Below are 10,000 nucleotides of genomic sequence, written 5' to 3'. Positions count from 1 at the left end.
AACAGCGTATCAGTGTCATAACTTCATACAGTTGTCAACAGGCTCTGGTGTTTTGGTCAAGGTATGTTGTGTGGTTTCAGACCCTAGGCTGTATTACAGGGAGCGACTTGCTTACCCGTTAACCGTTAAATAAAATGGTGATGGGAGACACAAGTGTGTAAAGTTGGGTTTTCGTTCGGGAGTCTTCAGACATTTGGGGCAGATTTGCACGGAGAACACAGGAAGTGTATGGGATGTTGTGTGTGTGTGTGTGTGTGTGTGTGTGTGTGTGTGTGTGTGTGTGTGTGTGTGTGTTGTGTGTGTGTGTGTGTGGTGTGTGTGTGTGTGTGTGTGTGTGTGTGTGTGTGTGTGTGTGTGTGTGAGTTCTAGGTTTCTTTTGTGCTGTTGTGTGGAATCTGTTGGACACTTGGGCCCGTTTTCGGTATCTGAAATTGTAGTTTTGGTTCGTACACATTCGAGTTTTCGTTCTTTGTGCTTGTGTCACTGAAGTGGGTCAGTCTGCAGTAGGACTGTGAGGTGTGGCGGCCGGCACGGGGGAGGAGACAGTTCTGACCACACCCACCGCACCACAGACAGCAGCCGGCCGGGGGAGGAGACAGACCTGACCACACCCACCACACTGTAGACAGCAGCCGGCCGGGGGAGGAGACAGTTCTGACCACACCCCCCCACACCACAGACAGCAGCCGGCACGGGGAGGAGACAGACCTGACCACACCCACCACACTGTAGACAGCAGCCGGCCGTGGGAGGAGACAGTTCTGACCACACCCCCCACACCACAGAACAGCATGATACTGGATTGGCTCTCTGTCCACCGCGCCTCTGAAGCGTCTGGACCTGCCTTACGCCTCCACTGTTTACTTTTAAGCGATAACTAAGTAATCTGGTTCATTGTGTCTGTTATGAACAGTTAATCGACTGGGTTTTGCATGGGTTTATGGGTTTATGGGTTTATGGGTTTTTCTTCTCCCTTTCGGTTTATGTTCCCGTGTTTGTCTTACAAGAGTAAATTTGCTCAGCGTCAGGTTTTTGGCAGCAGACCCGTAGTGACGGACGATGGTGGCTGTGTGTGCCAGTCGTCTGTTTTCTCTCCTCTATCTGCACCACTCCTTTGGTTTTCAGAGACTTGGAGTTGTTTCCTCCCTCCCCTCTCCCTCCCCTCTCTCTCTCCTTCTCTTTCTCTCTCTCTCTGGCCAGAATAAGTCAACTGCAGTGTCTGTGACCCAGTTCCAACCTCTCTCTTTCTCTCTCCCCCTCTCTCTCCACCATCTTTTCTCCTTCCATCCTTTTCTGCTCTCTTTGAAGTCCATGGGCTGTTCTTCCTCTACAGGGGACAGGAGTGCATAGGAAATAAGGGGGGGGGGGGCAAAATAGCAAAGGCATACTAAGAGAAAAATAAATCCACCATAACAGTAATTGCGAATGCAGGGAGACCTTGGCCACGGTGTGCAGGGCAGTCGGTGTGTAGCAGGTAGCTTCTGTCCCCCAGCACCACTGGTTTATTTATCCTCGTTTCTGTTCATTGCCAAGCGAGCAGTGTCATGGGATCTGACCCAGAAAGGGCCAATCGCTCTCAGTCAAGCCCTCAACCTCCTCCCGCGTGCCAGGAGGCGCCAGAGACGCCGTCGTCTCCAGAAAGGGGAGCAGAGCTCTGTGGCACAGCCGTGGGGCGACCCACTTCAGGGACACTCGCTGCCAGCCTGCCCCGTCTAGCAGGGGTGGGGGTGGGGGTGGTTAGGGGCGAGAGGCCACGGCTGCCGCTGTGGACCCACCCCGGGCTGCGAGCCCGAACCTCCACCGGTGCCACTATTGCCCTGCAGGTTGCCAGGTGTTTGGGGGCAGCTCAAATCCCCCGAGTTATGTCAGGCTGTGCGGGGGCAATTCAGAAAGGAGACCACTGCTTTTAGAAACGACACTGGCAGTCCTCGCCGGTGAAGTGATAGTCGTGGCGTAGCTGCTGCTGGAGAAGGTCATTCGTTTTCTTGGCTAATTGTCCAACAGTTTTGTAATTCACAACAAAGCTAACGATTCTGCAGTTCTGTCAGCCGTGATCATTGCTCTGGACTCGTGTGGGCACTAGGTCTAACCCCAGCTGTAGACTGACTAGGTCTAACCCCAGCTGTAGACTGACTAGGTCTAACCCCAGCTGTAGACTGGCTAGGTCTAACCCAGCTGTAGACTGACTAGATCTAACCCCAGCTGCAGACTGGCTAGGTCTAACCCCAGCTGTAGACTGAATAGGTCTAACCCCAGCTGTAGACTGACTAGGTCTAACCCCAGCTGTAGACTGGCTAGGTCTAACCCCAGCTGTAGACTGGCTAGGTCTAACCCCAGCTGTAGACTGGCTAGGTCTAACCCCAGCTGTAGACTGAATAAGTCTAACCCCAGCTGCAGACTGACTAGGTCTAACCCCAGCTGTAGACTGGCTAGGTCTAACCCCAGCTGTAGACTGAATAGGTCTAACCCCAGCTGTAGACTGACTAGGTCTAACCCCCAGCTGCAGACTGACTAGGTCTAACCCCAGCTGCAGACTGACTAGGTCTAACCCCAGCTGTAGACTGACTAGGTCTAACCCCAGCTGTAGACTGACTAGGTCTAACCCCAGCTGTAGACTGGCTAGGTCTAACCCCAGCTGTAGACTGAATAGGTCTAACGCCAGCTGTAGACTGACTAGGTCTAACCCCAGCTGTAGACTGACTAGGTCTAACCCCAGCTGTAGACTGACTAGGTCTAACCCCAGCTGCAGGACTGACTAGGTCTAACCCCAGCTGCAGACTGACTAGGTCTAACCCCAGCTGTAGACTGACTAGGTCTAACCCCAGCTGTAGACTGACTAGGTCTAACCCCAGCTGTAGACTGACTAGGTCTAACCCCAGCTATAGACTGACTAGGTCTAACCCCAGCTACAGACTGACTAGGTCTAACCCCCAGCTGCAGACTGACTAGGTCTAACCCCAGCTGTAGACTGGTTTTTGTGGAGCAGGTCCTCGCCCTGATGCCCCAGGAAGAAGCCAGCTTACAGAGACCCCTGCCTGCTCTGCCCCACACAGCTCAGGGCGCTGGGACCACCCCACCGCTCACCGCGCACGCTGGATCACTCATTCATCTCCCTTACGATCATCAGCATGGCTCTGAGCTGCGGTGGACATGCAACTCTGGCCTGCAAACAAGAACGGCATCAACACACACACACACACACACACACACATACACACACACATACACACACACGCACAACACACACCACACCCCTCCCTCCTGCTTCGTAAGCAGATGTATATGGTGCGGGAGCTTAAGGTGCTGGTTGATCATGCAGGTTTGTTAGTTTTGATTTAGATGAACCAGCACATGTAAAGTGTCACGAGGTCACAGGTTTGTGTGGGGAAGCGCGGCTGGGTTGAAACGGCAGGTTCTGAACTTCCACAATGATCAAAGGTTTCCTTTTGGTCTTTGTCTGGCTGTGGAGGCGCAGAAGAACACGGTGAGATCTTCTTGTGGGGGGCACGCTTACCTTTCACTGTTGTTGGAAGAAGAATACCGAGAGGCTCCTCAGGTTTTCCTGTTCAATTAAAATTCTGCCGCTTTTTTAGTGAGCTTTTTTAACTTGGCCTCGGGCCTTGAAAGACTCATCAGTGGAGCGAAGCTAGATTGCGTACAGGTACCAGCAATGTTATTTTGAATGGCTTAATTAGTTTCTGACTACGGAGTTTGAAGGATTTACATGGTGCAACACTTTATGTGTTCAGGAAAATGACTGAGACTGAGAGACACAGAGGCTCGAGGTGTGAGTGAGACGGTTTCACTCGTGTGTGAGTGAGACGGTTCACTCGAGGTGTGAGTGAGACGGTTCACTCGAGGTGTGAGTGAGACGGTTCACTGGTGGTGTGAGTGAGACGGTTCACTGGTGGTGTGAGTGAGACGGTTCACTGGTGGTGTGAGTGAGACGGTTCACTGGTGGTGTGAGTGAGACGGTTCACTGGTGGTGTGAGTGAGACGGTTCACTAGTGGTGTGAGTGAGACGGTTCACTGGTGGTGTGAGTGAGACGGTTCACTGGTGGTGTGAGTGAGACGGTTCACTGGTGGTGTGAGTGAGACGGTTCACTGGTGGTGTGAGTGAGACGGTTCACTGGTGGTGTGAGTGAGACGGTTCACTCGTGGTGTGGAGTGAGACGGTTCACTCGTGGCGTGAGTGAGACGGTTCACTCGTGGCGTGAGTGAGACGGTTCACTCGTGGCGTGAGTGAGACGGTTCACTCGTGGCGTGAGTGAGACGGTTCACTTGTGGCGTCAGTGAGACGGTTCACTCGTGGCGTCAGTGAGACGGTTCACTGGTGGCGTGAGTGAGACGGTTCACTGGTGGTGTGAGTGAGACGGTTCACTGTGGTTGGTGTGAGTGAGACGGTTCACTCGAGGGTGTGAGTGAGACGGTTCACTGGTGGTGTGAGTGAGACGGTTCACTGGTGGTGTGAGTGAGACGGTTCACTCGTGGTGTCTTTGGTTGGTCACACTCCTGCGCCGTTTATGAGCCCGTTAATAATCCCACATTATTATCACCTGGTTGACCAGATTGGTCAGATTGGGATTTATAGGAACGCGCAGAGCGATCTTGAATCTTTTGATTCGAACTGAAGTATTTCTCCCACGTGATTGGAGTTGGTGTTAAATTGAGTTAAACTTGAGTTCTGGTATGGTGGATTCATTATGGAAGGTCTTGGTTCGTGGGATTCACAGTGTATAACATGTCTGTTTTCTTCTTTTCTCTTCTGCTGTAGACATCTGGTATATGATCAAGGTTGCCAACCTTGCATGGTGCTTTTCTTGAGGTGATTATATCAAGGGACCTGCCCGCCAATGTGCAACGCGACGCATCCCCCCCCTCTAAAACCTTCCTGACACAGTTGATATTATTTTCCACTGGTGTGTGTCAGTCTTAATGCAGAATTGGGGTTTCTTGAATTCCCATTTCTGGGGACCTGGTATCTGAGAAGCACTGGTAGATGTCACAGCACACACCTCTCTGTTGTTGATCTTGGCTTAAAAGCCAAGACACAGTGTTCGTCTGCTGTGACACTCTCCCAGAAAGGGAAGTACACAAAGACGAGTGTTTGAAAGCTTGTTGAACTGTTGTGCTTCATTGTCTTTGTTAGAATCCATGGAGTGGTAGATTTGTATTGCAAGCACCCCGTTCTATTCCAGACGGATACGCTCTCTGACAGGCCAGCAGAATATGACTGGCATCAATTAGATCAAGTGAGCCTGTTGTTGGTGTTCCTATGGCAAAAAAAATTCTGTATTTCCAGATGCGTAGAAATATGAGTTCTTCAGGGTTTGGGGCTATTTCAGTTAAGTGGTAGAGCGTTCGGTCAGCATTATGCTCTAGGCTCCTGGAGAAAGAAGCAGCTTCCCTTAAATGAAGTTTTGCCATGTCTGCCCTGTGGTGTGTTGAGCACTTACATTATACGCCTTTAATTGGGAGATTTTTCCCTCATAGGCATGGTGGTACTGCTACATTCTGTCTTGTAGCTGAGGTGGAAATTAGAGGTGGTTTGGAAGGGCACTCTAGGTGTGTGTGTGTGTGTGTGTGTGTGTGTGTGTGTGTGTGTGTGTGTGTGTGTGTGAGGGTGTGAGTCTGTGCATGTGTGCTTGCGTGTCGGTATGTATGTATCACTGGCGATACACAGCTGGAGTTAGACTTGCAAACACCTTGGGGATGATTTGATGTGAGATCACATGCTGTCCTTGGGAGATGATTAACTTTGATGCTTTTCCTGTCCCCTTGGACTGGTGTAGCACACACGCAGTGTTACATCCTGTGACCTGACTGTCCGGTCTCGCTTTTTCCCTTTACACGGTGCCAAGAACACCATGTTTCTAAAATTACTAATGGATCTCACTGATTACAGTGTTCAGATGTAGATTTACTGATCATACGAGATGAAACTTTGTGGACCGGTAGTAATCAGTGCCTCGGGTCGGCTCTTCGCCCGCCTGCTGGTGTCTCCAGATCCACAGCGAACGCTCGTCACCCGTAGCTCCATTAGTGCTGGACGGGATCTTGTGTCAATTCCTCTCAGACTTGATCATGTGAATGTATTTGCTCCACCCACAGCTCCTCACATTTGACGTTTGCAGACACAGACACCTCACTCTGCCTATCAGTCATAAAGACAACCCCCCCCTCCCCCCCCCCCCCCCCCCCCCCCCCCAAAAAAAAACCCCCCTGTGTCTATCAGTGTGCAAGATCCCTGGGATTACCTGACATAGCCAGATGTGGGGTTTGCTATCTAATGCTTCCCTCTGCTTTCAGTGTGTTTTTGTCGATTTGCTGTAGTGTAACTGACAAGCCGGCCATTCTCTCCGAGCGCTGGGGCTCTCTAGAGCTCTCGCCATGTTTGTTTTAGCTCCTGTCCCCCCCTCCACCACCACCTCCACCACCCACCTCCACCACCAAGCTGCTCTGAATCCGCTCCAACTTTTCCCCTCCCTTAACTCCGCCTGTGTGTGTGCCTTGTCAAATAAGTGTATTCTCACTAAACCAGGTGGCCTCACAGTCAATTGGAAAACCTCACCCAGCATGTAATTGTACCGAGTTGTTTCCCAGCGATGTTCTCGTGGTTCGATGGAAACCCCTCTGACAGAAGCTTGGTGGTGAGAGGCCTGTTTGGTGTGCAGGGCCGTGTTCTTCTGCGTTTTGCTCTTCTGAGTGCCATTTGTCTGGCAGCAGCGATACCACAGCTGGATGTGTGGCCACTGCCAAAGAGAAAGGGCCGATATACGACCACGAGGCAGCGAGGAAGCGTTTTCTGCGAGGCGGTGGACGGTTTCTGGGCGTGCCACGTCCCTGTTTGTTTTGCAGGTGGTTAAGCTGTGTTTTTCGTCTGTGTTTGCCACAGTTTAAATGACTCTTCCAGCCTTTCAGAAACCAGCAGTTACAGTGTTGGACAGATTCTTTATGTCGCTGTGTACAGCGAAACACCGACAATTAGGAAGAATTTTAAAATTGAGTAAAAAGGCAACGTGGGCGTTACAGACAACGCGTCACAGAGCTGTTGTACTGCAAATATCGTTATTATGTTTTATGCATCATGAAAATCAAGTGATGGAGGTTGAAATTGTGTGATTTTGTGTTCAGGGATTTTAAGTTCATTATTAATGGGTTTTGGCGTAATAGCAGGTTTTGCTTGGTGACTTAATTTGACAACCACTAGGAATTTGGGCTGGTGGGATGTGAAACCCTGAGTGGAGCGTGTTTTGCTGCACAGACTGCACACATAGCAGAACCGAGCCTCCCCCAAACCCCGTCACTAAGATGTAATTAACATTTTGATCAGCGCTGGAATGCATGCGGGGGCTCAGAGAACAGTGGCTTTTGTTTGGGGCTGCTTGGGCATATCGGAGCATGCGTGTGTGCTCTGAAAACGTCTTCATCGAGGGAGGAGGAGGAGGGGTGTCCCGGCGCCTGGTGGGTTTGTGCGGTGTGCGGGGCCCTCCTCGTGTGTGTCTGTGTGATATCTCAGGGTCCCTTACACGAGGTGCTAAAAGCAAATAGATTATGATGGAGTGTGGGCACAAAGGGGGAGAAAACAAGCCCATTGCATTATGGCTGATTTGCCAGAGGGGGTATTAGAATTCCACCCGCCCCACGCCTGAGCACACTGGTTCCACCTGACTCATCAAATGAAAAATTCATCATTAATCCTTTGACAATAAAGATATATACACCAAAATCAATCTGTGATTGATTCTTGCGTGCTGCCTTTAAAAAAAATAAAAAAGCAAAAAAAAAAAAAAAACCCCAAAAACCAGAAACAGCAGAATGTTTAATGTTGAGACGTCTTGGCTCTTGGTAGGATTCTGGTGCGCTGTGTTTGATGGCTGGAGTTCTTGTGGAATGAATACGAGTATCTCTCTTTACAACTTTAACACTGCATGTCTGATCTGCATGTCTGATTTGTCTCTGGATCTCTGGATTCATTCTTTTCCTTACATTTCTGCAGTTGTGTTATTGCTTAATATCACAGCACGGCCTCTCGATCCTACGGCAGTTAAAGAGCCTGTGCACCACGCCCGGTTTCACACGCGCCGCTCACACACACACGCCCGGTTTCACACGCCTGCTTGCCACACGCCCGCTCGCACACACACGTCCTGGTGTCACACGCCCCGGTTTCACATGCCCGCACGCACGCAGTGAGTCTGAGGAAGGAGGCAGGGGCAGATTGTCTTCTGCTCGCAGTCCCTGATGATGCCGGAGATGTTTTGCTGCAGGAGGAAGCCCCGCAGATACCTTCACACGCTGGCCAGGCCTGTGCCCATGCCCTCTCTCTCTCTCTCCTCCATTCTCAGGCCAACAAACATTCCTTACACATGTAAGCGCAGGTGGTAGTGACCTACTGAACAGATCTGTCCCTGCTCTCATTACACAAGTGTCGGTGGCACACGCCCGCCAGGGTGGCACACGCCCGCCAGAGTTACGCTCCCCTTTTGCTTTTAAAGGTTTTTTATTCATTTTTTATTTCTCCTCTTTCTTCCTCCATCTCCCCCTCCCTGTGGTCCAGAGGCTCATCCTCTCGTTGGTTGATTAAAGCTGTCGGCGCCATCGGATGTTAGTACTCTTGCTCGCTGATGCGCTCTCTCTCTCTCTCTCTCTCTCTCTCTCTCTCTCTCTCCTCTCTCTCTCTCTCTCTCTCTCTCTCTCTCTCTCTTGCTTCAGGCAGCAGGTAACAGTGGTCCACTGACTCCTCCCTGAACTCAGATGAAGGCGAGGTAAAGTAGAGAGGCCACAGAACAAAGTTTCTCTCCACCTCCCTCAGCGTCTGGTCACATGTGCAGACGAGGCAGGTGTGTTGGAGAAGGTTCAAAGGTCGCCGGGTCAGCCAGTCCCCAAGAGCTTCCGGCATTTAACCCCCTTGTCGATGTTTATTTCAAATTAGTTCATATTCCACATTCAACACACATCATAGTGGGGGTAGGGTATCGGGAACACCAGCCTCGTGGGGGTAGGTATCAGAACACCAGCCTCGTGGGGTAGGGTATTGGAACACCAGCCCTCGTGGAGTAGGGTATCAGAACACCCAACCTCGTGGGGTAGGGTATCAGAACACCAGCCTCGTGAGGTAGGGTATTGGAACACCAGCCTTGTGGGGTAGGGTATTGGAACACCAGCCTCGTGGGGGCAGAGTATCGGAACGCCCAGCCTCGTTGAGTAGGGTATCGCAACACCAGCCTCGTGAGGTAGGGTATCAGAACACCAGCCTCGTGGAGTAGGGGTATCGCAACACCAGCCTCGTGGGGTAGGGTATCAGAACACCAGCCTCGTGGGGTAGGGGTATCAGAACACCAGCCTCGTGGGGTAGGGTATCAGAACACCAGCCTCGTGGGGTAGGGTATCAGAACGCCAGCCTCGTGGGGTAGGGTAATCGGAACACCAGCCTTGTGAGGTAGGGTATCGGAACACCCAGCCTCGTGGGGTAGGGTATCAGAACACCAGCCTCGTGGGTAGGGTATCAGAACACCAGCCTCGTGGGTAGGGTATCAGAATGCCAGCCTCGTGGGGTAGGGTATCAGAACGCCAGCCTTGTGGGGTAGGGTATCAGAACGCCAGCCTCGTGGGGTAGGGTATCAGAACACCAGCCTCGTGAGGTAGGGTATCGGAACGCCAGCCTCGTGGGGTAGGGTATCAGAACACCAGCCTCATGGGTTAGGGTAATCAGAACACCAGCCTCATGGGTAGGGTTTCCAGAACACCAGCCTCGGTGGGGTAGGGTATCAGAACGCAGCAGCCTCGTGGGTGTTAGGGTATCGGAACACCAAGCCTCGTGAGGTAGGGTATCGGAACACCAGCCTCGTGAGGTAGGGTATCGGAACACCCAGCCTCGTGGGGTGGGTAGGGGTTATCAGAACACCAGCCTCGTGGGTAGGGTATCAGAACGCCAGCCTCGTGGGTAGGGTATCAGAAATGCCAGCCTCGTGGGGTAGGGGTATCAGAACGCCCAGCC

At 51.7% G+C, this 10,000-nt stretch overlaps 1 protein-coding gene across 3 annotated transcripts in view; it reads left to right on the top strand.

Moving 5' to 3' along the window:
* LOC143504541 (cotranscriptional regulator ARB2A homolog) overlaps positions 1–10,000 on the top strand; it is a 44,455-nt gene that overhangs the window by 22,931 nt on the left and 11,524 nt on the right. The window contains exon 4 of one of the 3 annotated variants that reach the window (XM_076995947.1): positions 8,716–8,938. The exons of the other annotated variants lie outside the window; for them this stretch is intronic. Within the exon in view, the coding sequence (XP_076852062.1) occupies positions 8,716–8,751 (36 nt within the window). The 3' untranslated portion in view covers positions 8,752–8,938. Of the gene's footprint in view, positions 1–8,715; positions 8,939–10,000 lie in introns of those variants that run through there. 3 annotated transcript variants of the gene reach the window in all.

Source organism: Brachyhypopomus gauderio, unplaced genomic scaffold (assembly GCF_052324685.1).
Source record: "Brachyhypopomus gauderio isolate BG-103 unplaced genomic scaffold, BGAUD_0.2 sc292, whole genome shotgun sequence".
Classification (NCBI taxonomy): domain Eukaryota; kingdom Metazoa; phylum Chordata; class Actinopteri; order Gymnotiformes; family Hypopomidae; genus Brachyhypopomus; species Brachyhypopomus gauderio.
Note: the sequence above shows the minus strand (reverse complement) of the source record. Positions and strands in the feature narration are given on the sequence as shown.